Source organism: Hyla sarda, chromosome 1 (assembly GCF_029499605.1).
Source record: "Hyla sarda isolate aHylSar1 chromosome 1, aHylSar1.hap1, whole genome shotgun sequence".
NCBI classification, from domain to species: Eukaryota; Metazoa; Chordata; class Amphibia; order Anura; family Hylidae; genus Hyla; species Hyla sarda.
In genome coordinates this window covers 4,890,334-4,918,295 of record NC_079189.1, presented here as the reverse complement: position 1 = coordinate 4,918,295, position 27,962 = coordinate 4,890,334, and the positions used below count along the sequence as shown (strand labels likewise).

The window sequence follows — 27,962 nt, the reverse complement described above, 5'->3', positions numbered from 1 at the left end:
GGTAAGCAACCAGAAGGGAAAACAAAGAAATACAAGGAGTCAAGACAGACAGAGACAACGGGATAGGGAAACACAATCCCGGAAAAAAATAAATCAAGGAAAAAAACACTGGAACACCAGCCAGTGTCGAGGCCAAATAGGTTAGACAAAATAACAAAACAGCACCATCTCACCGTTTGCCGCAGCCTCAAGGGGGGGAAGGTGGAAGTACGCACCAAATACGAAAACTACAAAGAAGGACCAGAGTCCCGTCTGGAGGCCAAGCAAAAGGATAGAGAGTCTGCCCTCAGTACTATCCCAACGGAGAGATCGTGCAAAAATCAGGAACACATAGAATTCAAAAGTTAGGCACATATCAGCAGAAGAACGGAGCAACAAACAGAAGTCAGTAGGAACACCCGGATCACAGTCGTCGGCAGGCAGGAGGTGGGTAGTTCAAGGAGGATCCGGACCAGCACTCGGCGAGCCAGAGGCAGTACGGTCAGAACGTTGACGCTTCCCCCACACAGGTTGCCACACCGGAGGCAGAGGCGGGCGACGAGGAATAAAGCCCCAGTCCATGAGGTGAGGGACGAGAAAAAGTCCTTCAGGTCCGTAATTGTGCGCAAAACAGCAGAGCATCCATCTAGCCTGCAGAACGAACGAAAAGGACCATCTGTAAGGAATTTGTGCAGCATGCAGGGTTGACAGGAGAGGTTGCAGCATCCATCTCTTACGAAGGGTGATCCAGGAGAGATCTTGGAAGCGCTGTATGGGGGCCCCATCAAAGTCGAAGTTCCGTAGGGAGCGTGACTTGGCCATTATGCGCAAGACAGCAGATGACATCTCGAGGGGGGCCATTAACAGGGCGGGGACGGAGGGCCCGGTGAGCACGGTCTAATTTGATCTTGTGGGAAGAAAGCTCAGCCAAAATCATGTTGAAGATGGCCTCCAGGGTGACATGTAGATCCTTGGCCTGCATAGCCTCTGGAAGACCACGGACCCGTATGTTATTACGCCTCCCCTATTGTCCAGGTCCTCCACATGCGAGTGCAAATCATTAAGAAAGTCAGTCTGGGCAGACAGGGTACCCTGAAGTTTGGAGATGTAGGATCTGGTAGAATCATGGGCCCCCTCAAGATCATCCACTCTGTCTGAGACATGCTGAAGATCCTTACGCATTTCAGCGATTTCCTCTCTGCAGGCATCCTTAACTTCAGCGACAAGAGCCCTAAAGTCCTCCTTAGAGGGCAAGTGAGAGAGCAGCTGACTGAAGTCCATTGAGAGAGGAGCAGAGGAAGGGATCCCCGAACAGTCCAGGTCAAAAGCAGGGCCATCTCCCCAGGTCGGCGTTCAACAGCAGTCACAGACAGGTCTCCAGGTGACCTAGGAGCAGAAGAGGGGCCCGGCAGGAGTAATACCCCAGGGAATCCCCCAGCACGCTTATGGGCAGACATAGTCCTTTTGGGTTTAGGAGAAGCCCCTGCGGGGGCCACAACAAGGGCAGGGGACCAAGCCCTCCCCTCAGGAGAGAGGGCAGACGGAGCCGCAGGCACTGCAGGGGAGGCCACAGGGGATTCACAAATTGCAGGTGTGGGGCCAGCAGGAGCAGGAGAGGCCTCTAATACTGAGGGCCCCAAGGCAGCAAGTGGCAGGTCCAGAACGGGGACCAACGTGGGGCCAAGGTCCAAGTCCCCCAGGGCACAAGCTAGCACCCCTCCCCCATTATTTCACAGGCAGCAGTGGGACCAGGAGTGGGGGCCTGCTGCAGTTGTACCGGCAGGTCCGGAACTGCAGGCCCAGCAGAGAACGGGGTGGGAACAGGTGGGGCTCTCAAGGCTCACCCTAGGGTCCGTGTGTTCAGCGGAGCAATCGTGCAGGGATCTGGAGGGTCTGAAGAGGCTGTCGGGTCCGTGCGCCGAGCTGCACACAGCAGCAGCAGCTCCCACAGAGCAGGATCGCAGCCTGCGCTCCGAGACAGGGGAAGCAGGCGGGGAGGCCGGAGCTGAAGAGGAGGGCGTACGGAGGTACCGCACGATTCCTCCAGCCGGAGTTTGAGGGGTAAGTCCGGGTGCAAGGGTCCTTCTGCATCGTCTAGTCCCTCTGGGCATGAGGAAGAGGGCAGATTACAGCTACTGTAGCTAATGTAGAGGCCACGAGGCGCTGAGCACAGGGACTATGCGGCCATCTTTGGTTGCGGCAAGCCACGCCCCCCGAGTATACTCCTTTTATAATACAATATCTCTTTTCTGGAGATGTCTACTCTAGGGCTCTGCTGACCGTGACCTGCCTAGTAAGGCAACGGCAAAAAAGGAAAAATCTGGCATGCCATGACTGCAGTGCCCCATTGGAGAACTCCCATGAGTTCTCCAGAAGTCCACCGTGTAGGACCAAGTCTCAGCTACAGTGTCAAGAGCCCACAATCCAAGAGATGTACGTGTGGGTCAGGGATTATGTATCCTCCAGCACGTCGGTCATGAACGCCTCTGCTGAGGAGCTTTAACAAGCTATTGCTCAGAAGAGACCAATGAAAACTTCCCTAGATCCTGACGCTGCCCGTGAATAGTCTAGATCCTCTTCTGAGGAGGACGAAGATTCCTCCTCTTATTTCTTCCTGCTAGAGAAGACCCAGCGTTTATAAAAGTTCATCCTGTCGGGGGACCAGGATGTTGAAGCAGGGGAAGCCTTCACCTCCGCCTCCATGGGGCCTAGGGCCTTTAAAGCGGATAAAACCTTTAATCTCTGTAATGAGGACAGAGTGGACAAAAACCGAGAAAGGTCCTGTCTTAACAAAGAGGTTGAAGACTATGTTCCCTATCCTGGGGCCCCATCCCCAAAGCTTTTATAGTAACTGCAAAATTGTTAAAGAGAACGGCGGTACCTGTGGGTCGAGTCATGTATAGGAAGGCCGATTGTGCGTTTAGACATACTTATTCGGCATCTTTTGCTAGTTCCTTTGTGGCAATTGCATCTTCGGAAGTAGCTAGCTTATTGAAGACCCATTTTAACCAAATCCAGGGGGATCTGGACCAGAGGATCTGTAGGGCTGATATTCAGGCTTCCTTTCTTTGTGATGCTGCTCCACAGAAGCTTAAGTGGACTTCAAAGTCCATGGGCCTAACCACTGCTGGCCACCCTCCCCTGTGGCTAAAGCCATGGAAGGCAGACAATTCCTCCAATAAGTTCCTATATCGTATAATAGAAGGTTTATCTGATGAAAAGGGCAAGTCCCTTCCCCAGCAGTGTTTCTGAGGCCAGAGTAGACGTTTTAGGGGTAGATCTTCTCTGAAAGCTATACCCCTGGGGTAACAAGTGTACTTGTGGCAATAAGGACAAGAAGTCATCCTGAATTTTAGGTCTCCTCAAGGCTCTGGGATACTTTCCATTATGACCATGCCCATCTTTCATCCTGCCCCTCATTTACCTGTAGACGGTTGCCTATCTAGTCCTGAGGAAAATTTCGGATGGATAATCTATAGATCTGGAGTCTATTCATCCCAGAAAGTTCATGAAACAAGAGTGCTTCCTCGAATCAAGCTTATGGCTATAGACTCTTACATTCTGGAATATATCCAGAAAGGTGCTCTCTTCCAGAAGTGGGGGCATTATTTATTCCTCAGTTTTTCTGATACCCAAGATGACAGGAGACTGGAGGATGATTATAGATCTTAGATATTTCAATCAGTACGTAAAGCACGAGCGATTTCGTATGGAGACAGAGGGAAAGCAGTGAAGGTTCAATCCGACAGCATGACCGCTGTTATGTACATCAACAAGCAGGGAGGAACGCTATCACAAGGTCTCCTCAGAGAGATCAGGTTGATCTTGGATTGGGCAGAGAAGAACCTCACCCATCTTATGGCAATTCATAATCAAGGGTCCCTCAACATGAAAGCCGTTCACCTGAGCTGAGGACTTCCAACAGGAGTGGTCTTTCCGCCTGGACAATTTCAAAGATATAACGCTTAGGTTGGATGTGTCAGAGATCGATTTCATGGCAACAAGGTTCAACACGAAGTTGGAAAAATTCTGCTCCATTACTGGGAGGAGAATCCAGTGGCAATAGATGCTCTGTCAATCCCATGGAGGTTCAGGCTGGCCTACATCTTCCCTCCAATTTCCTCGATTCCGAGGGTATTGATGAAAATCAGGCAAGGGGGGCGCATGCGCGCGGCTTACCGGAAGAGACGTGGGTGATGTAAGCTCCGCGCCAGTCTCACCTATCTAAGCCCTATTCAGCGCCCTAAAGGCTCCACACGCTGTGGCTTCAGTGCTAACTGGACCTGGTCATGCCCAGGAGGCAGCGGTCACGAAATAAGAACCTTTCACAGCGTCTCTCTCAGTCCATTCCGGACTTTTTCAGAGCCTCCCCGAAACCCAATATGGCGACGGCGGCAGCGTCCTCCCCACACCGCTCTGATATGGCGTCCGATGAGGAGGGGGAGCCGGACCTGGCGCAGATGTCCCCGGCAGATATGTTTCGCCAGATCAAACAAATGTTCCAGTCGGAGCTCAGAAAAGCTGTCTCAGACTTCGCAGCGCAACTCCAAGATCTAGGCCAGAGAGTCTCCGACAATGAAACTAAACTGGACGATTTAGCGGAGGCCGCGGAGTCTGACCGTCGGGACATTGACCTACATGCGGCCAAGCTTGATGCTATCGACCTCAAACTTGAGGATCTGGAGAACCGCTCCCGCAGAGCCAACATTCGCATTCGGGGACTACCTGAGTCGGAGACTAACCTGAAATCTGCGGTTGATGCGATGTTCCAGGCCCTACTGCCACAATATGAGCCTGAGCTTCTCCGTATGGATCGTGTCCACAGAGCCCTAGGTCGCCCGAGATCTTCTGAAATGCCGAGGGACGTGGTCCTCCGCCTGCACTACCCGGAGGTGAGAGATCCCCTACTCTTCGCTGCCCGCAACTTGACAGCACTACCTGGCATGCCCGCTGAAGTGCGCCTCTACTCGGACTTATCCCCGTCCACGCTAGAACGGCGCAGGACATTCCGCCACATCACGCTGGCCCTGGTCCGGGAAGGGGTGAAGTATAAATGGGGATTTCCATTCTCCCTCATCTGCCAACTTAAGGGGCGCCCCTACCAGTTTCGCTCCCTGTCTGAGGCCCAAACTGCCCTCACTAAAGAGGGTATCCCCTGGACTGCCCCAGAACAGCCTCCTGCGACCGACTTACCTCGACGGGGTCCCCGACCCTCCAAGTCTTGGACCAGCGTCCCCTCGACCCAGCGTAAATCACAGCGATGCCTGGGGATGGCCCCGGATGGCTGACTCGCCGTTGCAAGTGACCCCCTCTCACCTGGCACCCTGAAGCCACCGACCCTGGAAGGGCTGGTGTGACCGGACTGATGTGTCCTTCGTTTCCTTCGATAGATGGAAGTAGGCGGAGCCGCCATATTATACGGCTTCGCTTTCCAGTTTGACTTTTTTCTGTTTGTTCGTTGTTTTGTTTGTGGTTTGATGTTGTTCGTTTTTGTTAGTCAGTGGGTCCATGTGTTCTATGGTTGTTCCGTCTCTGCGTGTTTGTCCCGTCTCCGCATTGCCTGGTCTTCCGTTTTATGTGTAAGATAATTTCCCATAATGTCAGGGGATTTAATTCCCCCCCCAAACGGAGGAAAGCTTTCTTCGATTATAGATGTTACCGCCCTGATATAATTTGCATTCAGGAGACTCATTTCTCCCAGTCCTCCTGCCCTAGCTTCCTCCATCCCCAGTACTCCCGGTTCTATGTCTCTTCTTTTGTTTCCAAAAGCAGGGGAGTAATGATTTGTTTGAAAAATACGTTGCCATTCGAGGTGACCCGCGTTCATACAGATTCCGAAGGCAGGTATGTCTTGCTGTTGGGCACCCTGTACGGTAAGCAGTTCTGTCTACTTAACTCTTATGCTCCTAACTCTTCTCCTATTTCATTCTTTCTTTCTCTCTGCTCTTTACTCCTATCATACTCTTATGATGTTCTGGTGTGGGCGGGCGATTTTAATTTTGTCTATGATGGCGTCCTGGATAGGTCCTCTCCTAGTCCCTTAGGTCGATCTAGAGCATTGCAGAAAAGGTTGGTCTCGGCCTTCCACTCACTTCAACTCGCGGACGCCTGGAGGGAGCACAATGGTCAGTCGAGGGGGTATTCTTACTATTCATCCTCCCAGAAAAATTACACTCGCATAGACTGGCTACTTCTCAACACCTCTACTTTACCATGCCTCCTGTACGCGAGACACATTGCCTCTCCCTGGTCTGACCATGAGATGGTATGTGTAGAGCTGGATCTCATAGGTGGTCCTACCACACCTTTTACCTGGAGACTTAACGAGTCTATGCTGACTAACCAGACAGTTAAACGTTCTCTTACAGCTGATCTCACATCCTACTTCTCCACCAATGCTACTCCGAATTCAAACCCGATCTGGGTATGGTCTGCCCACAAAGCCTTCATTAGGGGACGGCTCATATCGTTAGCTTCATACATGAAAAGAGGTCGCTCCCACCTTCAACATATGCTACACAATAAGCTTTCTCGACTCACCCTGGCTCACCAGCGTGCCCCCTCCCTTTATCTCCATAATGCTATCCGGGATACCAGGTTGCGTCTGGATGCTGTCCTGTCCACCGGAGTGGAAAAAGCGCTTAGGTGGACTAAGGCCACATACTACCGCTATGCCAATAAGCCGGATAGGTTGCTTGCCAATATGCTCCGCACCAAACAACGGCTTAACTATGTTCACACCATTCAGCTGCACCCTGGTTCCCGGTCCTCCCACCCCGATAAGATTTACCAGACTTTTCACTCTTACTACTCTAAACTTTATTCTATCCCTGGCCAGTCGCCTACTTTCACCCCCAGTCTGAACTCTTTTCTTGATTCTACCTCCCTTCCCTCTCTCACTGACCCCGAAAGGGATCTCCTTAATTCTCCAATTTCATACGAAGATGTGTCAGATACAATCGCGTCCCTGAAACTGGGAAAAGCCCCTGGCCCAGATGGCCTGTCTGCAATGTACTATAAGAAATTCTCTCCTATTCTAGTTCCCCACCTAGTTAACCTTTATAATAACCTCTTTCAGGCCCCCTCTTTACCCCCTGAATACTTGGATGCCCTTATAACGGTGATCCCCAAACCCCAGAAGGACCCGTCCCTGGTCTCAAACTACCGCCCAATCTCCTTAATTAACCTGGATACGAAGATATTAACGTCTATCCTGGCACGCAGACTGAACACTATACTGCCCCGTATTATTCACGCTGACCAGGTGGGCTTTATACCGGGGAGACAAGCGGCGGACAATATTGGGAGGGTGCTGGGGGTGGTGCACTGGGCTTCCTCCACTTCTACTCCTGTTATGCTATTGGCCTTAGACATAGAAAAGGCCTTCGACTCAGTTCTCTGGCCATACCTTTGGGGGGTCCTCTCTAAAATGGGGTTCACTGGGCCGTTTGTACACCTCCTACACCTGCTGTACTCTAATCCTACGGCTTTTCTCAAACTCCCTACCTCCTCCCCTTCCCCGATTTTTATTAAGAGGGGCACTCGCCAGGGATGCCCGTTATCTCCTGCTCTCTTCGCCCTGGCGATGGAGCCCCTGGCGAGATCCCTACGAGCCTCTCCCACCGTGCTGGGGGTCACGATTAAGGACTCTACCCATAAACTTTGTTTGTTTGCCGATGACCTCCTTCTATCCCTGACACACCCCCTATCATCTCTACCTAACCTGTTTCGCCTACTCACAGACTTCTCGTCTTGCTCGGGTCTCCGGATTAGTCCATCTAAGTCTGAAACACTCTATATACATGTTCCCCTCCATACACAAAAGTTGATCTCCCTCAACTTTAACTTTCCTCCTCCAAGGCCTGCCCTATCCTATTTAGGTGTTCATATAACCTCGGCGGTTGCTTCCCTCTACGGTGCGAACTACCCGCCCCTATACAAATCTATTCGACATGATATCCGCACTTGGGACAAACCATATTTATCGTGGATCGGAAGAATAAACACGGTTAAAATGGTGATTCTGCCTAAACTACTATACCTGTTTCGCACTCTTCCGGTTCCGGTCTCAACTGCGGATCTCAGGTCCCTTCAGTCCGATGTCTTTAAATTTGTATGGAAATCCGGGACCCCCCGCATAGCACGTAATGTAATGTACCTTCATAAGCGTTTAGGTGGTATGTCCGTCCCCAACTTTCAAAAATACTATTATGCTGCCAGACTAGGACAGATGGCCTGGTTCCTGACAGATGGCGATACCCCCATCTGGGTTCACCTCGAATCCTCCCTCATCTCTCCCCACTCATTCTCTTCTCTAATGTGGTCTACTCAACCTGTCACTAAATACGTCCCTTACTCTGCCCTCCTCACTCTTCATTCCCTCTCCCTTTGGCGACTGGTCCGCTTTCGCTTTCACCTACAATCTTGCCCTCCTCCCCTCCTGCCCTTCCTCTGTAACCCTTTTTTCCCACCCGGTCTTGCTCATTCCTCATTCAGTTGGTGGACTTCACTATCCCTGACTACTGCCCATCAATTCCACACTCGAGGGGTTCTGATGACAAAGGAAGTGTTTGCTCTACAATTTCGCCCCCCACCCTCAGAACTCTTCCGAATGCATCAGATCTTTTCATTCCTACATTCTAATTTCCCTGCACGCACCATACCACAGTTGACTAGGTTTGAACGTCTTATGCAATATAGTCCTTCTAGACGAGGACTTCTATCCATAATATATGGAATACTAAATTCTCCCCCACCCGACACTAAACTGTCGTTCATGACCCAATGGGAAGCTGACTTCCATATGGAACTGTCTCTGGAAGACTGGAGGGAATGTTGCGACACCTTGAGTAGAGGGAGCTGGCAGGTGTCCCTTACTGAGACGTCACTGAAAATATTACATAGGACGTATTATGTTCCCACGAGAATACATTCCATCTTCCCCTGTGCCTCTCCCTTATGCTTTAGGGGCTGCGCAGATAGGGGAACCATGCTTCATATATGGTGGACCTGTCCTCTCGTCAGAACATTCTGGACATCTGTTCTTTCTATTCTTCGCTCTGTTCTCTCTTTTCGCTGTCCCCTCCAACCTGCTTTTTGCCTCCTTAGCAGACGGCCACGCAGGATGCCCAACAGCCAATTTAGACTAGCGCAATTCATACTGCTGGCTGCGCGGATCCATATAGCAACTTGCTGGAAAAGCCCAGTCCTGTCTATTGATAGAGTAATTGATAGAGTTAATAATATTCTGATCTTTGAAAAAATTAACGCGGTTCGCGCCGACATAATGGCCTCCTACGAGAAAGTCTGGTCTCCCTGGATATCATCCTCCTATTGCCCGGAGATTCGCCATACTTTGTCTCTAACGTAATCACTGACAACACCCGTTCTGTTTTATTACCCTGCTGTCTATTTTTATCCACACATGTCTGACCCATGGACTTGTTTATCCCCCTATTCCCTTTTATTCATTTGATTTTACCTCTTTGTTGATTCGGGCTGCGTCCCGATATTTTTGCTTTACCTTGGTATTGCTACCTTTATGCCTATTACAATAAAATTGGTTATTTGATACTAAAATCAGGCAAGACCAAGCATCAGTCATAGCCATAATACTATTTTGGATCAAAAGAGCTTGTTTCCACCAACTCCTTCAGATGAGTTGGGGGTCAATATTGGAGGCATCCTCCTGAGCGAGCACTAGTGTCAGGTGACACTAACAGCTGCCCAAATCTTTAAATGTTCAACTTGACAGCATGGAGGTTCATCAGTCCCTTCCACAGTTAGAAGGGATTTCCAGTGCGGTCCTGAGGACTATGTCTCACTCTCGAGCAGATTCTACTAACAGATCTTATACAAGAATCTGGAGGATTTTCCAAACGTGGTGTACCAGGAAGCAGAGGTCAGGCTTGGAGCCTTCCTTCTCTACAATCCTGAACTTCCTTCAAGATGGTCTGGATAAAAACTTATCTCCTTCCACACTGAGAGTTCAAGGGTTGGCCATTTTTGCCTATGTCAATGGGTCACTTTCTCAGGACTTGCTGATCAAAAGATTCTTGAGAGGAGCCTCAAGACAAAAACCTACGATTATACAACCAGTTCTAGTATAGGATCTTTCAGTTGTGCTCAAGGGGTTATCATCTCCCCCTTTTGAGCCTTTAGAGGACATAGATATGAAGTATGTTACTCTCAAGATAACCTTTCTTCTGGCTATTACGTCTGCAAAACTGATTAGGAAGTGCAGTCATTCCAGAATATAAACCCAAGTTTTCTCACTCCTAGTTTTGGCTCCATGTCCATCCTCGGATGAAGAGAGAGGTTATTTTGCCTCAATATTTCCAAATGTCTCCGGATCTAACTAGACAGATCAAAGGACTTCAGAAAGGACAAAAAAATCTCCTGATTCATTTTTCAGGAGCTCGGAAAAGTCACAAGGCCTCTCAATCATTAGACGGGTTTAAGAAGCCATTCGAGAATCCATGGTTTCTTAGAATCTAGAGCCGCCTGAGTTGGTCAGGGCTCACTCAACCTGGTCTGTAGTGACCTCCTTTGTGGAAAGGAGTTTAGTTCCTTTGGAACAGATATACAAATCTGCATCTTGGAATTCTGACTCCATATTTATCATCCCCTACAGACTTGACAGTAGAGTTGCCACTAACTCATCTGGGCGTACAGTATTATCTGCCGCCAGGCATGAGAGTCCTCCCTCACAGGGTTCCTCATATCCCCATCTGTGCTGCTGGTTAGGACGTAAGGGAATGGTTAATTTCTAACAATAATGCTTTTTCCCTTAGTCCTAACAGCAGTACACAAATATACTTCCCTAAGTTATGTATAATTATTACTATAATTATTATGTTTAATGTTTTTTGTTTTTTTTTTACTGTTATTTACGTTCTTCTTGTATATTATACAAAGAACTGGGGGCGACCCCCTCCTTTATAGAGGCTATGTGGGTGTTAACTTTAATTCAATTTATTATTCAATGGAAGGTCTTACGATGACTTTGTGTGTGGGGGGGGGATGGGGTATAGGGGTTGAACACCCCATCTGTGCTGATGTTAGGACTAAGGGAAAAAAATGATCGTTAGAAATTAATGATTACTTTTTTGGGGGGGGAAATAACAAAATGCTATTTTATCCCAATAGAAAATTCCAGAAAGAACACTGACAGAACCTTTATGTTATCTCTGAATTATAAAGGAGAAGATGAAGATATGATGGAGCGCTCCTCAGGAGAAGACCTCCTTACCCCTAATGTCCATCCAGATCTATCCTATAATAACCCCCCTGATCATGAGGAACCTTCTCCTGACCAACCACACATTGTTACCACAAGGACAGAGCAAAAAGGAGGGAGAAAGATTCAGAGTGATGAATGTGGAAAACAGTTTCCAAAAAGTTCAAGTCTTTTTACACAAATAGGAATTCTCACAGGAGAGAAGCTGTATTCATGTTCAGTATGTGGGAAATGTTTTATATACAAATCAAAGCTTGTCATACATGAGAGAAGTCACACCGGAGAGAAGCCATATTCGTGTTTAATATGCGGGAAATGTTTTACCCGTAAATCACATCTTGCCACACATGAAAGAAGTCACACAGGAGAGAAGCCATATTCATGTTCAGAATGTGGAAAAAGTTTTATAAATCAATCCACACTTATTATACATGCTAGAATTCACACAGGAAAAAAGCCACATTCGTGTTCAGAATGTGGGAAATGTTTTACTCAAAAATCCCATCTTGTTAAACACAAGAGAAGTCACACAGGAGAGAAGCCACATTCATGTTCAGAATGTGGAAGATGTTTTACAAATAAATCATATCTTGTTACACATCGAAGAAGTCATACAGGAGAAAAGCCATATTCATGTTCAGAATGTGGGAAATGTTTTATAACACAATCAACACTGGTTATACATGAAAGAATCCACACAGGAAAGAAGCCATATTCATGTCAAGAATGTGGGAAATACTTTTCTGATAAATCACAGCTTGTTTTACATGAGAGAAGCCACACTGGAGTAAAACCATATTCATGTTCAGAATGTGGGAAATGTTTTACAAAACAATCAAAACTTGTTGTACATGAAAGAAGTCACACAGGAGAAAAGCCATTTTCATGTTTAGAATGTGGGAAATGTTTTACAGAAAAATCTGGTCTAGTTAAACACGAGAGAATGCACACAGGAGAGAAGCTACATTCATGTTCTGAATGTGGCAAATGTTTCATAAATCAATCAAACCTTGTTATACATAAGAGAACTCACACAGGAGATAAGCCATATTCATGTTCAGAATGTGGAAAATGCTTTATAGATAAATCACAGCTTGTTTTACACGAGAGGAGTCACACAGGAGAGAAGCCGTATTCATGTACAGAATGTGGGAAATGTTTTACAAATCAATCAAGTCTTGTTGTACATGAAAGAAATCACACAGGAGAGAAGCCATATTCATGTTCAGAATGTGGAAAATGTTTTACAAAAAAATCAAGTCTCGTATTACATCAGAGAAGTCACACAGGAGAGAAACCATATTTATGTTTAGAATGTGGAAAATGTTTTACCCAAAAATGCCATCTTGTTAAACATGAAAGAATTCACACTGGGGTGAAGCCGTTTTGCTGTATAGAATGTGGGAAATGTTTTGCACATAAATGTAATCTTGTTAAACATGAGATAACTCACACAAGAGAGAAGCAGTTTTGATATTTTATATGTGTAAAATGTTTAACAATGAACACACAATTCTTAAAAAAAAGAAGCCATTTTTTAAAATCTTTTTGCATAGCATTTAGAGCTGTCCAGTACAGCAACCCCATATATATATATATATATATATATATATATATATATATATACACAGACAACAATAGACTAGAGAGCCCCTTATTGACTTGTATTGAATCGTTTTTTCGCCAGGGAGTACAAGTACTTCCTCTAGGGCTTAATGCTCAACTATACCTAAAAATGGTAAAAAGAAAGAACATAAACACTGCTTAATACTAAAAATAGGGAAAACTATAAAGCTTTCTGTTTGTACACTATATCTCTTTTAGTGGAGAGTATTCCATACATTATTTATCCACACACTTAATAAATCTGTTCAAAACAACTCGCAAGTGGAAAAGGCCACTTTTTGGACAAAATAAAAATTATATATATGTGTGTTATATATGTGTGTATTATATATATATATATGGTAAACTGTTTTACCAAAATATTTACCTGGAAAGCAATGGCAACAGCGACAAAGTGGTTGACAGCTGCCGGAATTCCCTCATAATGCCTTGCAGTCAGGCATGTGTGTGTTTTTTTTGTATATGTGATTGATTGCTAATAAAGTTATTTTCAGCAAAAAATTGTGTATGCTGTATTTCAACCTGTGTCCTTGCATATGCGATTTAGACTATGTCCTTGTATGGCAGCCTGTGTCCATATGCGATTTAGACTATGTCCTTGTATGGCAGCCTGTGTCCATATGCGATTTAGACTATGTCCTTGTATGGCAGCCTGTGTCCATATGCGATTTAGACTATGTCCTTGTATAGCAGCCTGTGCCCATATGCATTTTAGGCTATGTCCTTGTATGGCAGCCTGTGCCCATATGCATTTTAGGCTATGTCCTTGTATGGCAGCCTGTGCCCATATGCATTTTAGGCTATGTCCTTGTATGGCAGCCTGTGCCCATATGCATTTTAGGCTATGTCCTTGTATGGCAGCCTGTGCCCATATGCATTTTAGGCTATGTCCTTGTATGGCAGCCTGTGCCCATATGCGATTTAGACTATGTCCTTGTATGGCAGCCTGTGCCCATATGCGATTTAGACCATGTCCTGGATCACTCCAGGTCTTGGTATTCTCAGATCTTTTAAACTTCTTGGATCTCTCTTGGATATCATCAGACATATATTATGTCCAAAGAGTGTAAAGCCTTTTCCTCAGAAAAAGGAGATGGGCATAATACAGGAAGAGAGATCAACTGGTAAATATTCCTGAGGGTTGGAACCTTAGGGGTTAAGGTTGTAAGGAATCTCAGGAGAACTCTGTCCAGAAGGAAATGATGTTCAAGGTTCCAAGCCTGCAGGTCTCCAATTCTTTTAGCCAATGTTATGGCTAATAAGAGCATGGCCTTTAAAGATAGATATCAAGGATCAAAGGGGAGAATATACAGTATGACTGATCACCCGAGCATATCCTGCCCCCAACACAATATAATGCCTCCAGATAGATTACAGGAGGGGTCTGATGAAAACACTGGGTCTTATCACTAGAGGGCATTAAAGAACTTACCCCCGCTGCCCTATAATACAACTCTCAGAGGCTACTTCTGGGTAGTGTTCCTCCAGGTGACAGGTAACTGCTGGACATGCCTCTACCACGCACTGGAAGACGTTTTCCCAGTTGACAGCCTGGTGGAGCATCATGGGATTAAGAGAAGCAGATGGTGGTTTTGACAAATTGCCACATCTAGTCCGTTCTGACTGAGCTGTTAGGGGATGATGGGAGCAGTAGTGACGTGAGGAACAGGATCCAACAGTACAAGCAGATCACCAGTAGAGAGGATCATGTGATCCCCAGACAAGACTCCCCTGTCTCTTCATTACACTTCCCTGTCTCTTCATTACACTTCCCTGACTCTTCATTACACTTCCGTATCTCTTCATTACACTTCCCTGTCTCTTCATTATACTTCCCTGTCTCTTCATTACACTTCCCTGTCTCTTCATTGCACCCCCTGTCTCTTCATTACACTCCCCTGTCTCTTCAGTGCACTCCCCTGTCTCTTCATTACACTCCCCTGTCTCTTCAGTACACTCCCCTGTCTCTTCATTACACTCCCGTCTCTTCATTACACTCCACTGTCTCTTCATTACACTTCCCTGTCTCTTCATTACGCTTCCCTGTTTCTTCATTACACCCCCCCTGTCTATTCATTTCACTCCCCTGTCTCTTTATTACATTTCCCCGTTTCTTCATTACACTCCCCTGCCTCTTTATTACACTTCCCTGTCTCTTCATTACACTTCTGTCTCCTCATTACACCCCTGTCTCTTCATTACACTCCCCTGTCTCTTCATTACACTCCCCTGTCTCTTCATTACATTTCCCCGTTTCTTCATTACACTTCCCCTGTCTCTTCATTACACTGTTGTCTCTTCAAAAAATGTGTTACCAAAAATGTACAAAAATGTTTGTGTGATTGCCATACCACTCATGGACATCACAAAAAAAAGGGTAGACCTATTCCATTGGCTACTAAATGTTATTTTGGCCTTCAAAGCTTTAACCCCTTAAGGACTAGGCACGTATGAGTACGTCCCTGCGCCCTGGGTCTTAAGGACCAGGCACGTATGAGTACGTCCTAGCGAATTTCGCATCCCGCCGCGCGCCGGGTGGGTTGTGAAACCGGACGCTTGCTGAAATCGTTCAGCAGGCGTCCGAAGCAAACGCCAGTGGTGACCCGATGACCCGGAACTAGATGGTGATCGGCGGTGTACGATACACCGCCAATCACCTGCCGTTGCTGGTGAGAGGTGACAATACTGTCACCTCCCCAGCAATGCTACTTTTGGCCGGCGATCGTCTGACCAATAGTAGCGCGGCAGAGGAGGGGTTAACGGTCCCTTCCCGCTGCTGCACCCGCTCTCTGTGTTCAGTCAGCGGGTGCAGCAGTGAGGAGAAGACCGTGGATCCCCCCTCGGAGCTCCGGAGCCCCCTCACCAGCCTTAGAATAGGGACAGCAGATTGCAGGAACAAGTAGGAGTTAATAAAGTAAAAAAAAAAGGTAGGAGTTAATAAAGTAAAAAAAAAAAATTTACAAAAAAAAGGCCCCACACCCCTAATAGGTCCCAAAGGGTCCTATTAGGGTCTGACCGCGGGTCCTATTAGGGGTTCAGGGAGCTGCGTGCGCCATCTGTTTTTTTTGGCCGCAGCTTTTTTTTTTTCTTTTAATAAAAAAAATCCCCGCCTAACAGGTCCCACAGGGTCCTATTAGGGTCTGATCCCTTACCCCGGGTCCTATTAGGGGTTCAGGGAGCTGCGTGCGCCACCCCTTTTTTAAAAAAAAAATTCTATTACTGTTGTACACTTTTTACAAGCACCACACAGTACATACTTCCCTGCAACACCCCCCCCCCCCCCCCCGCCACCGTAGAAAAAAGGCGATGGCCCGCCGGGCATTTTCGGCAGCGGAGGCTTACGCTTTTTTAGCCTCAGACTCCGAATCGGCCAGTGAGGACGATGAAGATCCTACATTCCTGTGTTCTTCATCGTCGTCCTCATCATCTAGCAGTGATGATGAGTCCCCCGTATGGTGGCGGAGACGCCGCCAGGCGAGGCCACACACCACCCATGAGAGTGACCCAGTGGCCGACACTAGTACGAGTGGCAATGCCGCTCGTAATAGGAGTCCGGCCCCCCAGACAAGTGCACCGGAGCCCCCCAGAGGGTTATCAGCCACAGATTCCTGAATTTGTTGGCGACTCATGAATCCGGATTGACACGGCTGGCTTCACTGATCTGAACTTTTTTAAGTTTTTTTTCAGTGACAGCCTGGTCAATCTAATGGTGGAGCAAGCGAACTTGTATGCCCAGCAGTTCATTGCCCACCACCCTGATTCTGTTTTGGCCAGGCCCAATGAATGGTACGCCATTGATGCAGCAGAAATGAGGACATTTTGGGGCCTCTCGCTGCATATGGGCTCGTCAGTACTGGAGCGGGGACGTCCTCTATCAGACCCCGCTTTACAGTATGGCGATGACACGGAAGTGGTACGACGCCATTCGGAAATGCCTGCATTATGCACTTTAGGTCCACTTATGGGGTACCTCCATACTCAGAAGAGATGGGGTTATAAATTTTGGGGGTTATTTTCTGCTATTAACCCTTGCAAAAATGTGAAATTTGGGGGGAAACACATTTTAGTGAAACTCCTGTGGGGTATTAAGGCTCACTTTATTCCTTGTTACGTTCCTTAAGGGGTCTAGTTTCCAAAATGGTATGCCATGTGTTTTTTTTTTTTTTTTGCTGTTCTGGCACCATAGGGGCTTCCTAAATGCGACATGCCCCCCTGAGCAAAAATTTGCTCTCAAAAAGCCAAATATGACTCCTTCTCTTCTGAGCATTGTAGTTCGCCCGTAGTGCACTTCAGGTCAACTTATGGAGTACCTCCATACTCAGAAGAGATGGGGTTATAAATTTTGGGGGGTATTTTCTGCAATTAACCCTTGCAAAAATGTGAAATTTGGGGGGAAACACACATTTTAGTGAAAAATAAAAACATTTTTTACATATGCAAAAGTCGTGAAACCCCTGTGGGGTATTAAGGCTCACTTAATTCCTTGTTACGTTCCTCAAGGGGTCTAGTTTCCAAAATGGTATGCCATGTGTTTTTTTTTTTTTTTTTTGCTGTTCTGGCACCATAGGGGCTTCCTAAATGCAACATGCCCCCCCCAAAACATTTCAGAAAAACGTACTCTCCAAAATCCCCTTGTCGCTTCTGAGCCCTCTACTGTGCCCGCCGAACACTTTACATAGACATATGAGGTATGTCCCTACTCGAGAGAAATTGAGCTACAAAACCAAGTATAAATTTTCTCCTTTTACCCCTTGTAAAAATTCAAAAATTGGGTCTACAAGAACATGCAAGTGTAAAAAATGAAGATTGTGAATTTTCTCCTTCACTTTGCTGCTATTCCTGTGAAACACCTAAAGGGTTAAAATGCTGACTGTCAATTTGAATACTTTGGGGGGTGCAGTTTTTATAATGGGGTCATTTGTGGGGTATTTCTAATATGAAGACCCTTCAAATCCACTTCAAACCTGAACTGGTCCCTGAAAAATAGTGAGTTTGAAAATTTTGTGAAAAATTGGAAAATTGCTGCTGAACTTTGAAGCCCTCTCGTGTCTTCCAACAGTAAAAACTCATCAATTTTATGATGTAATCATAAAGTAGACATATTAGATATGTGAATTAAAAAAAAATATTTTGGAATATCCATTTTCCTTACAAGCAGAGAGCTTCAAAGTTAGAAAAATGCTAAATCTTCAATTTTTTCATCAAATTTAGGGATTTTTCACCAAGAAAGGATGCAAGTTACCACAAAAATTTACCACTATTTTAAAGTAGAATATGTCACACAAAAAACAATCTCAGAATCAGAATGATAGCTAAAAGCATCAGAGTTATTAATGTTTAAAGTGACAGTGGTCAGATGTTCAAAAAACGCTCTGCTCCTAAGGTGTAAAATGGCCTGGTCCTTAAGGGGTTAAAGAGGTGTTTACTGAGGCCCCTGTGTTATTTTGACCAGACTAAGCCATTCATGGTTGAGGTTGATGCTTCAGGGACGGGTGTGGGAGCCGTATTATCCCAGAATACCCTGCTTTCTATGATATTGGTAACCATGACCTACATAGATCTCTGTTGAAGAAATATTTGGCATCTTGGTACCCACCCCCAGAGACCCCTCCTCCAGGTATTATTGAGGGGGGAGCTGGAAAATGAGGTGTCTAAAATCCTGGACTGTAGAATATTTAGTCCACTAGAAGGGTTACTGTCTGGAGGGAAGTTTCTGGGTATCCACTTAGGCCTGTTTTGTGGTTTTCCTTTAAAGGGGGACTCCACTGCCCCAGCGTTCGGAACATTTAGTTTTGCCCCCTCCTACAGACTTGCATTGAGGGTGTGTGTCGTGATGTAACGTGTGGCATTGCCGTGACGCCATGACCCCCGCAGCCCACACCCAGCGATCAGAACTAAGTGTTCCGAAAGCTGGGGCAGTGGAGTACCCCTTTAAGCGCTTTGAGTTTGTCTTCTATGTGCCTTGTTGGTACTGACCAGGCTTGTCTGACCTTCTCTGTATCTCCGATTGGCCAACCAGCCCACTGTCCACCAGGACTAGACACTACAGTAACAGAGGAACTTTCTTGGTGCTGCCATGGAGAAGCCGGGCTGGGCAGGTAAGGTTTCTTAGAAAACTCTCAAATGCCAAATTTTCCACTGCAGCTCAAACTCCCAGCGGGAAACTCACTGTAAACCCGACTGTGTGCATGTACTCTAAAAACACTACACTACACAATGGTCTCCAAACTGTTCTCCTCCAGTTGTTGCATAACTACAACTCCCAACATGACCTTCGGCTGTCAGTGCATACTGGGAGTTGTAGTTTTGCAACAACTGGAGGCACACGGGTTAGGAAACACTGAGTTAAGTAACAAACTGTGTTTTGCAACCAGTGTGCCTTCAGCTGTTGCATAACTACAACTCCCAGCATAAACGGACAGCCAAAGTGCATGCTGGAAGTTGTGGTAGTATGCCTCCAGCTGTTGCATAACTACAAGTCCCAGCATGCACTGATAGTCAGTACATGATGGGAGTTGTAGTTTTGCAACAGCTGGAGGCACTCTGGTTGCGGAACACTGAGTTAAGTAACAAACTCTGTGTTTTGCAACCATTATGCCTCCAGCTGTTGCATAACTACAACCCCCAGCATGCACGGACAGCCAAAGGGCATGCTGGGAGTTGTAGTTTTGTAACAGCTGGAGGTTTAGTTGTAGTTTCCGAAACGGGGTCACATGTGTGGGGGTCCACTATTCTGGCACCACGGGGGGCTTTGTAAACGCACATGGCCCCCGACTTCCATTCCAAACAAATTCTCTCTCCAAAAGTTCAATGGCGCTCTTTCTCTTCTGAGCATTGTAGTGTGCCCGCAGAGCACTTTACATCCACTTATGGGGTATTTCCATACTCAGAAGAAATGGGGTTACAAATTTTGGGGTGATTTTTCTCCTATTACCCCTTGTGAAAATGAAAAATTTGGGGTAACACCAGCATTTTAATGACAAAAAACAAATAAAAAATGTTTACGTCCAACTTTAGCGGAAATTTGTGAAACACCTGTGGGGTTTAAGGCTCACTGTACCCCTTGTTATGTTCCTTGAAGAGATTAGTTTCCAAAATAGTGTGCCATGTGGGGCTTTTTTTTCTGTTCTGGCACCATAGGGGCTTCCTAAATGCAACATGCCCCCCAAAAACCATTTCAGCTAAATTTGCTGTCCAAAAGCCAAATGTGACTCCTTCTGTTCTGAGCATTGTAGTGCGCCTGCAGAGCACTTGACGTCCACACATGGGGTATTTCCATACTCAGAAGAGATGGGGTTACAAATTTTTTTTTTGGGGGGGGGGCATTTTCTCCTATTACCCCTTGTAAAAATGTAAAATTTGGGGGAAAACCAGCATTTTTGTGAAAAAAAATAATTTACACATCCAACTTTAATGAAAAGTCGTCAAACACCTGTTGGGTGTTATGGCTCACTGTACCCCTTGTTACATTCCTTGAAGGGTGTAGTTTGTAAAATAGTATGCTATGTTGTTATTTTTTTTTTTTTTTTTATTCTGGCACAATCCTAAATGTGACATGCCCCCCAAAGACCATTTCCAATAAGCTCACTGTCCAAAATCCCATTGTCGCTCCTTCCCTTCTGTGCCCTCTACTGCTCCTGCAGAGCACTTTACATACACATGAGGTATTTCCTTACTCGAGAGAAATTGGGTTACACATTTTTTTCCCTCCTTTTACCCCTTGTAAAAATTCAAAAAATGGGTCTACAAGAACATGCGAGTGTAAAAAATGAAGATGTTCAATTTTCTTCTTTATATTGCTGTTATTCCTGTGAAACACCTAAAAGGTTAACACACTTACTGAATGTAATTTTGAATACTTTGAGGGGTGCAGTTTTTATAATGGGGTCATTCATGGGGTATTTCTAATATGAAGGCCCTTCAAATCCACTTCAAAATCCACTCCCTGAAAAATACCGATTTTGAAAATCTTGTGAAAAATTGGAAAACTGCTGCTGAACTGTGAAGCCTCTGGTGTCTTCCATAAGTAAAGACGCGTCAATTTTATGATGCAAACATAAAGTAGACATATTGTATTTGTGAATCAATATATCATTTATTTGGTATGTCTGTTTTCCTTATAAGCAGCGAGCTTCAAAGTTAGAAAAATGCTAAATTTCAAATATTTCATGACATTTTTGAATTTTTTACTAAGAAATGGTGCAAGTTTCGGCGAAAATTTACCACGATGTTAAAGTAGAATATGAAAAAACAATCTCGGAATCAAATTCATAGGTAAAAGCATTTCAGAGTTATTAATGCTTAAAGTGAGAGTGGTCAGATGTGCAAAAAAATGCTCGGGTCCTTAAAGGGGTTATCCAGGAAAAAACTTTTTTATATATATCAACTGGCTCCAGAAAATTAAATAGATTTGTAAATTACTTCTATTAAAAAATCTTAATCCTTTCAGTACTTTTGAGCTTCTGAAGTTAAGGTTGTTCTTTTCTGTCTAAGTGTTCTCTGATGACACGTGTCTCGGGAAACGCCCAGTTTAGAAGCAAATCCCCATAGCAAACCTCTTCTAAACTGGGAGGTTCCCGAGACAAATGTCATCAGAGCACTTAGACAGAAAAGAACAACCTTAACTTCAGAAGCTCATAAGTACTGAAAGGATTAAGATTTTTTAATAGAAGTAATTTACAAATCTGTTTAACTTTCTGGAGCCAGTTGATATATAAAAAAAAAGTTTTTTTCAGGAATACCCCTTTAAGGTGAAAATGGGCTTGGCCCTTAACCCCTTAAGGACACATGACGTACTGGAACGTCATGTGTTCACTCCCGATCTATAACGCGGGGCCACGGCGTGGCCCCGCGTCATAGCGGTTCGGGCCCGGCCTCTAACAACGGCCGGGACCCGTGGCTAATAGCGCGCGGCATTGATCGCTGTGCCGCGCGCTATTAACCCTTTAGACGCGGCGTTCAAAGTTGAACGCCGCGTCTAAAGTGAAACCGAAAGCATGCCGGCTAGCTCAGTGGGCTGTTCGGGATAGCCGCGGTGAAATCGCGGCATCCCGAACAGCTGACAGGACAGCGGGAGGGCCCCTACCTGCCTCCTCGCTGTCCGATCGCCGAATGACTGCTCAGTGCCTGAGATCCAGGCATGAGCAGTCATGCGGCAGAATCATCGATCACTGGTTTCTTATGAGAAACCAGTGATCAATGTAAAAGATCAGTGTGTGCAGTGTTATAGGTCCCTATGGGACCTATAACACTGCAAAAAAAAAGTGCAAAAAAAAAGTGAATAAACATCATTTAACCCCTTCCCTATTAAAAGTTTGAATCACCCCCCTTTTCCCATAAAAGAAAAAACACAGTGTAAATAAAAATAAAAATAAACATAAATGGTATCGCCGCGTGCGGAAATGTCCGAATTATAAAAATATATCGTTAATTAAACCGCACGGTCAATGGCGTGCGCGCAAAAAAATTCCAAAGTCCAAAATAGTGCATTTTTGGTCACTTTTTATATCATGAAAAAATGAATAAAAAGCGATCAATAAGTCCTATCAATGCAAAAATGGTACCGTTAAAAACTTCAGATCACGGCGCAAAAAATGAGCCCTCATACCGCCCCATACACGGAAAAATAAAAAAGTTATAGGGGTCAGAAGATGACAATTTTAAACGTATAAATTTTTCTGCATGAAGTTATGATTTTTTCCAGAAGTGCGACAAATTCAAACCTGTATAAGTAGGGTATCATTTTAATCATATGGACCTACAGAATAAAGGTAAGGTGTCATTTTTACCGAAAAATGTACTACGTAGAAACGGAAGCCCCCAAAAGTTACAAAATGGCGTTTTTTTTTTCAATTTTGTCTCACAATGATTTTTTTTCCCGTTTCACCGTAGATTTTTGGGCACAATGACTGACATCATTACAAAGTAGAATTGGTGGTGCAAAAAATAAGCCATCATATGGATTTTTAGGTGCAAAATTGAAAGAGTTATGATTTTTTAAAGGCAAGGAGCAAAAAACGAAAATGCAAAAACGGAAAAAAACCCGGTCCTTAAGGGGTTAAGGGGTTAAAGGGGTACTCTGGTGGAAAACAATTTTTTTTTTTTTAAATAAACTGGTGCCAAAAAGTTAAAAGGGGTACTTCACTGCCCCAGCATTCGGAACATTTAGTTCTGAATGCTGGGTGCGGGCTACGGGAGTCGTGACGGCACACCACGCCCCCTAAATGCAAGTCTATGGGAGGGGGCATCAAGTGACATTAGTCATTTTACCAAAAAATCCATGGCGAAACGGGAAAAAAAATCATTGTGCGACAAAATTGATGAAAAAATCTTATCTTTATTCTGTAGGTCCATACGGTTAAAATGATCCCCTACTTATATAGGTTGGATATTGTCGCACTTCGGGAAAAAAATCATAACTACATGCAGGAAAATTTATATATTAAAAATTCTCATCTTCTGACCCCTATAACTTTATTTTTCGGCGTAGGGGCGGTATAAGGACTCATTTTTTGCGCCGTGTTCTGAAGTTTTTATCGGTACCATTTTTGTATTGATCGGACTTTTTGATTGCTTTTTATTCATTTTTTCATGATATAAAAAGTGACCAAAAATACACTATTTTGGACTTTGGAATTTTTTTTTAGCTTTGCAGGGATCTGTCAGATAGGCGGTTGTTTGCTCAAGCCTGTAGCTCAGGTTTGGAGCAATCAATCGACGATCGGACGCCGCGGAGAGAGGTAAGGAGACCTCCGCCTGCGTCCCAGCTGACCGGAACATCGCGATTTCATTGCGATGTCCCGATCAGCCCGATTGAGCTGCCGGGAATGGTTTACTTTCGTTTTCAGACGCGGCGATCAACTTTGATCGCCGCGTCTGAAGGGTTAATAGCGCGCCGCACTGCGATCAGTGCCGCGCGCTATTAGCCACGGGTCCCGGCTGTTGTTAGAGACCGGGCCCGACCCGCTATGACGCGGGGCCACGCCGTGGCCCGCGCGTTATAGATCGGGAGCGGACTCATGACGTAGCGGTACGTCATGAGTCCTTAAGAGGGTAAACCAAATACATAAACCAAAAAAGCTAAGCTAAGTCTTGGCTGGTGTAGTTTAGAGACGTTTTGATGGTTTTGCATCCTTTTCTTGCGCCTTTTCACAAAAAGTCTCAGTTGCTAAATTCATTACCACTGCATAAGACTAATCTTAACAGCTGGTGTGTACACAGTTTAAAAAAAAAAAAAGCGTAACCCAAAAAAGCTTAGCCTGAGGTGCAGCGCTGTGCCAAATGTGAGACAAATCTACACACAAAAACAGCAAATTTCCACCGCAGCTCAAACTCCCAGTGGGAAACTCGCTGTGAACCCCCGCCCGTGTGAATGTACCCTAAAAACACTACACTATGGATCGACCGTTTTTTTTAGGGCCGATACCGATAATCTGTAGAGGTTAGGGCCGATAGCCGATAACTTATACCGATATTCCGGTATAAGTTATCGGCTATTTATCACCCCCCCCCCTGCGGGGCATTATCAGATTATCGGCAAGGTAACTGCCGATACCAATAACGCCCCCAAAATCATGAATATCGGCCGATAATATCGGCCAAACCAATAATCGGTCGATCCCTACACTACATAAAATAAAGGGTAAAACACTACATATACAAATACCCCTACACAGTCCCCCCCACCACTAAAAATTAAAAACATCTCGTACAGTAGTGTTTCCAAAAAGGAGCCTCCAGCTGTTGCAAAACAACAACTCCCAGCATTGCCGGACAGCCATTGACTGTTCAGGCATGCTTGGACTTTTGCAACAGGTGGAGGAACCCTGTTTGGTAAACACTGCTGTAGGGTATTTGTGGTGGCGGAGGCAATTGTAACGCTTGCATCAGTGTCCGCCCCTGTGCAAATCCCTAATTTAGGCCTCAAATGCGCATGGCGCTCTCTCACTTCCAAGCCCTGTCGTATTTCAAGGCAACAGTTTAGTGCCACATATGGGGTCACGCCGTACTCTGTAGAAATCGCCTAACAAAATTTGGGGGCTTTTTCTCTTATGAAAAGGTAAAGTTGGGGTTTACTCCAGTATGTTAGTGTAAAAAAATAAAGCATTTTACACTAACATGCTGGTGTTGTCCCATACTTTTGATTTTCACAAGAGGTAAAAGGAAAAAACAACCCCCAATATTTGTAACACAAATGCCCCATATGTGGACGTAAAATGCTCTGCGGACGTACAACAAGGCTCAGGAGTGAGAGCGCCATGTACATTTGAGGCCTAAATTGGTGATTTGCAGAGAGGTGGCTGATGCAACGGTTCTGACATAAACGCAAAAAAAAAAAAAAACACCCACGTGACCCCATTTTGGAAACTACACCCCTCACGGAACGTAACAAGGGGTATAGTGCGCCTTAACACCCCACAGATGTTTGCCAAATTTTCATTAAAGTTGGACTTGAAAATGAAATATTAGATTTTTTTCACAAAAATGCTGGTGTTACCCCAAATTCTTTTTTCCACAAGGGGTAACAGGAGAAAAAGACCCCCAAAATTTGTAACACCATTTCTTCTGCGTATATACAGTAAATACCCCATATGTGGATTTAAAGTGCTCTGCGGGCGCACTACAGGGCTCAGAAGAGAAAGAGCACCATTGGGCTTTTGAAGAGAGAATTAGGCTGGAATTGAAGGCCATGTGTGTTTATAAAGCCCCCCGTGGTGCCAGAACAGTGGACCCCCCCCCCACATGTGACCCCATTTTGGAATCTACACTCCTCACGTAATGTAATAAAAATGTAATAAAATGTTTAATTTGCACAGCCTACTGTTCCAAACATCTGTCAAACACCAGTAGGATGTAAATACTCACTGCACCCCTAATTACATTCCGTGAGGGGTGTAGTTTCATAATATCGGGTCACGTGGGGGGGGGGGGGGCACTGTTCTGGCACCACGAGGGGCTTTGTAAACACACATGGCCCCTGACTTCCATTTTAAACAAATTCTCTCTCCAAAAGCTCAATGGCGCTTCTTCTCTTCTGAGACCTCTAATGCGCCAGCGGAGCCCTTTATGTCCACATATGGGGTATTTCCTTACTCAGGAGAAATTGGGCTTTAAATTTTGGGGTCCATTTTCTCCTATTACCCCATGTGAAAATGAAAAATTTGGAGTAACACCATCATTTAAGTGTAAAAAATCTAATTTTTCATTTTCACGTCCAACTTCAATGCAAACCTGTGAGGTGTTAAAGGGGTACTCCGGTGAAAACCTTTTTTCTTTTAAATCAACTGGTGGCAGAAAGTTAAACATATTTGTAAATTACTTCTAGTAAAAAAATCTTAATCCTTCCAGTACTTATTAGCTGCTGAATACTACAGAGGAAATTCTTTTCTTTTTGGAACACTGATGACATCACGAGCACAGTGCTCTCTGCTGACATCTCTGTCCATTTTAGCAACCGTGCATAGCAGATGTATGCTAAGGGCAGCATGGTGGCTCTGTGGTTAGCACTGCTGCCTTGCAGTGCTGGGGACTTGGGTTCAAATCCCACTAAGGAGAATAATAAATTATTATTATTATTATTATAATAACGTCAGCAGAGAGAACTGTGGTCGTGATGCCATCAGAGAGCATTCCAAAAAGAAAAGAATTTCCTCTGTAGTATTCAGCAGCTAATAAATACAGGAAGGATTAAGATTTTTTAATAGAAGTAATTTACAAATATGTTTAACTTTCTGCCACCAGTTGATTTAAAAGAAAAAAGGTTTTCACCGGAGTACCCCTTTAAGGCTCACTATACCCCTTGTTATGTTCCTTGAGGAGTGTAGTTTCCCAAATAGTGCACCATGTTTGTTTTTTTGCTGTTCTGGCACCATGGGGGCTTCCTAAATGCAACATGCCCCCCAAAAACCATTTCAGCTAAATTTGCCCTCCAAAATCCCACAGTTGCTCTTTCCCTCTTGAGCCATGTTGTGCGCCCGCAAAGCACTTTACGTCAACATATGAGGAATTTCATTACTCGAGAGAAATTGGGCTACAAATTTTGCGGGGCTTTTTCTCCTTGAATTGGGCTACATGAACATGTCAGTGTAAAAAATTGAGATTTTGATTTTTCTCCTCCACTTTGATGCTGTTCCTGTGAAACACCTAAGGGGTTAACAAACTTTCTGAATGTCATTTTGAATACTTTGAGGGGTGTAGTTTCTATAATGGGGTCATTTATGGGGTATTTCTCACAGAAAAGCCCCTGAAATCCACTTCAAATTTAACTGGTCCCTGAAAAATTCAGGTTTAGAATTTTTTGGGAAAATTTTGAAAATTGCTGCTATACTTTGAAGCCCTCTGGTGTCTTCAAAAAGTAAAAACATGTCAACTTTCTGATGCCAACATAAATTAGACATATTGTATTTGTGAATCAATATAACATTTATTTGGAATATCAATTTTCCTTACAAGCAGAGTTTCAAAGTTGGAAAAATGCTAAATTTTAAAAAATTTTATGAAATTTGGGGATTTTTTCACCAAGAATGGATGCAAGTAACGACGAAAATTTTCCACTATGTTAAAGTAGAATATGTCCCGAAAAAACATGAGTCCTTAAGGTGAAAATGGGCTAACCCCTGAGTACCTAAGGGGGTTAAAATAAAGTAAAACATGTCAGAAATAATACAAATTGGTTATTGTTGTTATCAATAACATGATAGTTTGATGGCATGGTGAACAGAGTTAAAAGAAAGATGCATCCCAAAAAAAAAAAATAGGAAAATTATTTTTTTTCCAATTTCACCAAATAATTTTTTCAGTTTTGGAGTATATGTTATGAAAAAATGAAGGAAGACATTATTAAGTACAATAGGTCCCACAAAATACAAGTCTACTATGGGTTTATGGATGAAAAAATAAAGAGTTATGGCCATAAAAGGACGAGGAGAAAAAAAAAACGAAAGTGCAAAAACGAAAACTGTCGGTGTCCTTGAAGGGGTACTCCGGTGCTCCAGCATCCTGAACGTTTAGTTCAGAACACTCAGAGGCTGTGATCGTGATGTCACGACCACGCCCCTTGTGATGTCACACCATGCCCCCACCATGTCTATAGGTCGCTTGACGACTAGTACATAGCCAT

At 44.8% G+C, this 27,962-nt stretch overlaps 2 protein-coding genes across 10 annotated transcripts in view; one reads left to right on the top strand and one right to left on the bottom strand.

The window, feature by feature from the left end:
* LOC130282118 (zinc finger protein 260-like) overlaps window positions 1-13,333 on the top strand; it is a 33,912-nt gene extending 20,579 nt beyond the window's left edge. For all 9 annotated transcript variants that reach the window (XM_056530143.1, XM_056530069.1, XM_056530221.1 and 6 more), the window contains one exon: window positions 11,128-13,333. In XM_056530143.1, the coding sequence (XP_056386118.1) occupies window positions 11,128-12,692 (1,565 nt within the window). In that variant the 3' untranslated portion in view covers window positions 12,693-13,333. The remainder of the gene's footprint in view (window positions 1-11,127) is intronic.
* The window catches only part of LOC130308375 (zinc finger protein 420-like), a 201,175-nt gene that overhangs the window by 35,857 nt on the left and 137,356 nt on the right, over window positions 1-27,962 (bottom strand). The gene's annotated exons all lie outside the window — the stretch shown is intronic.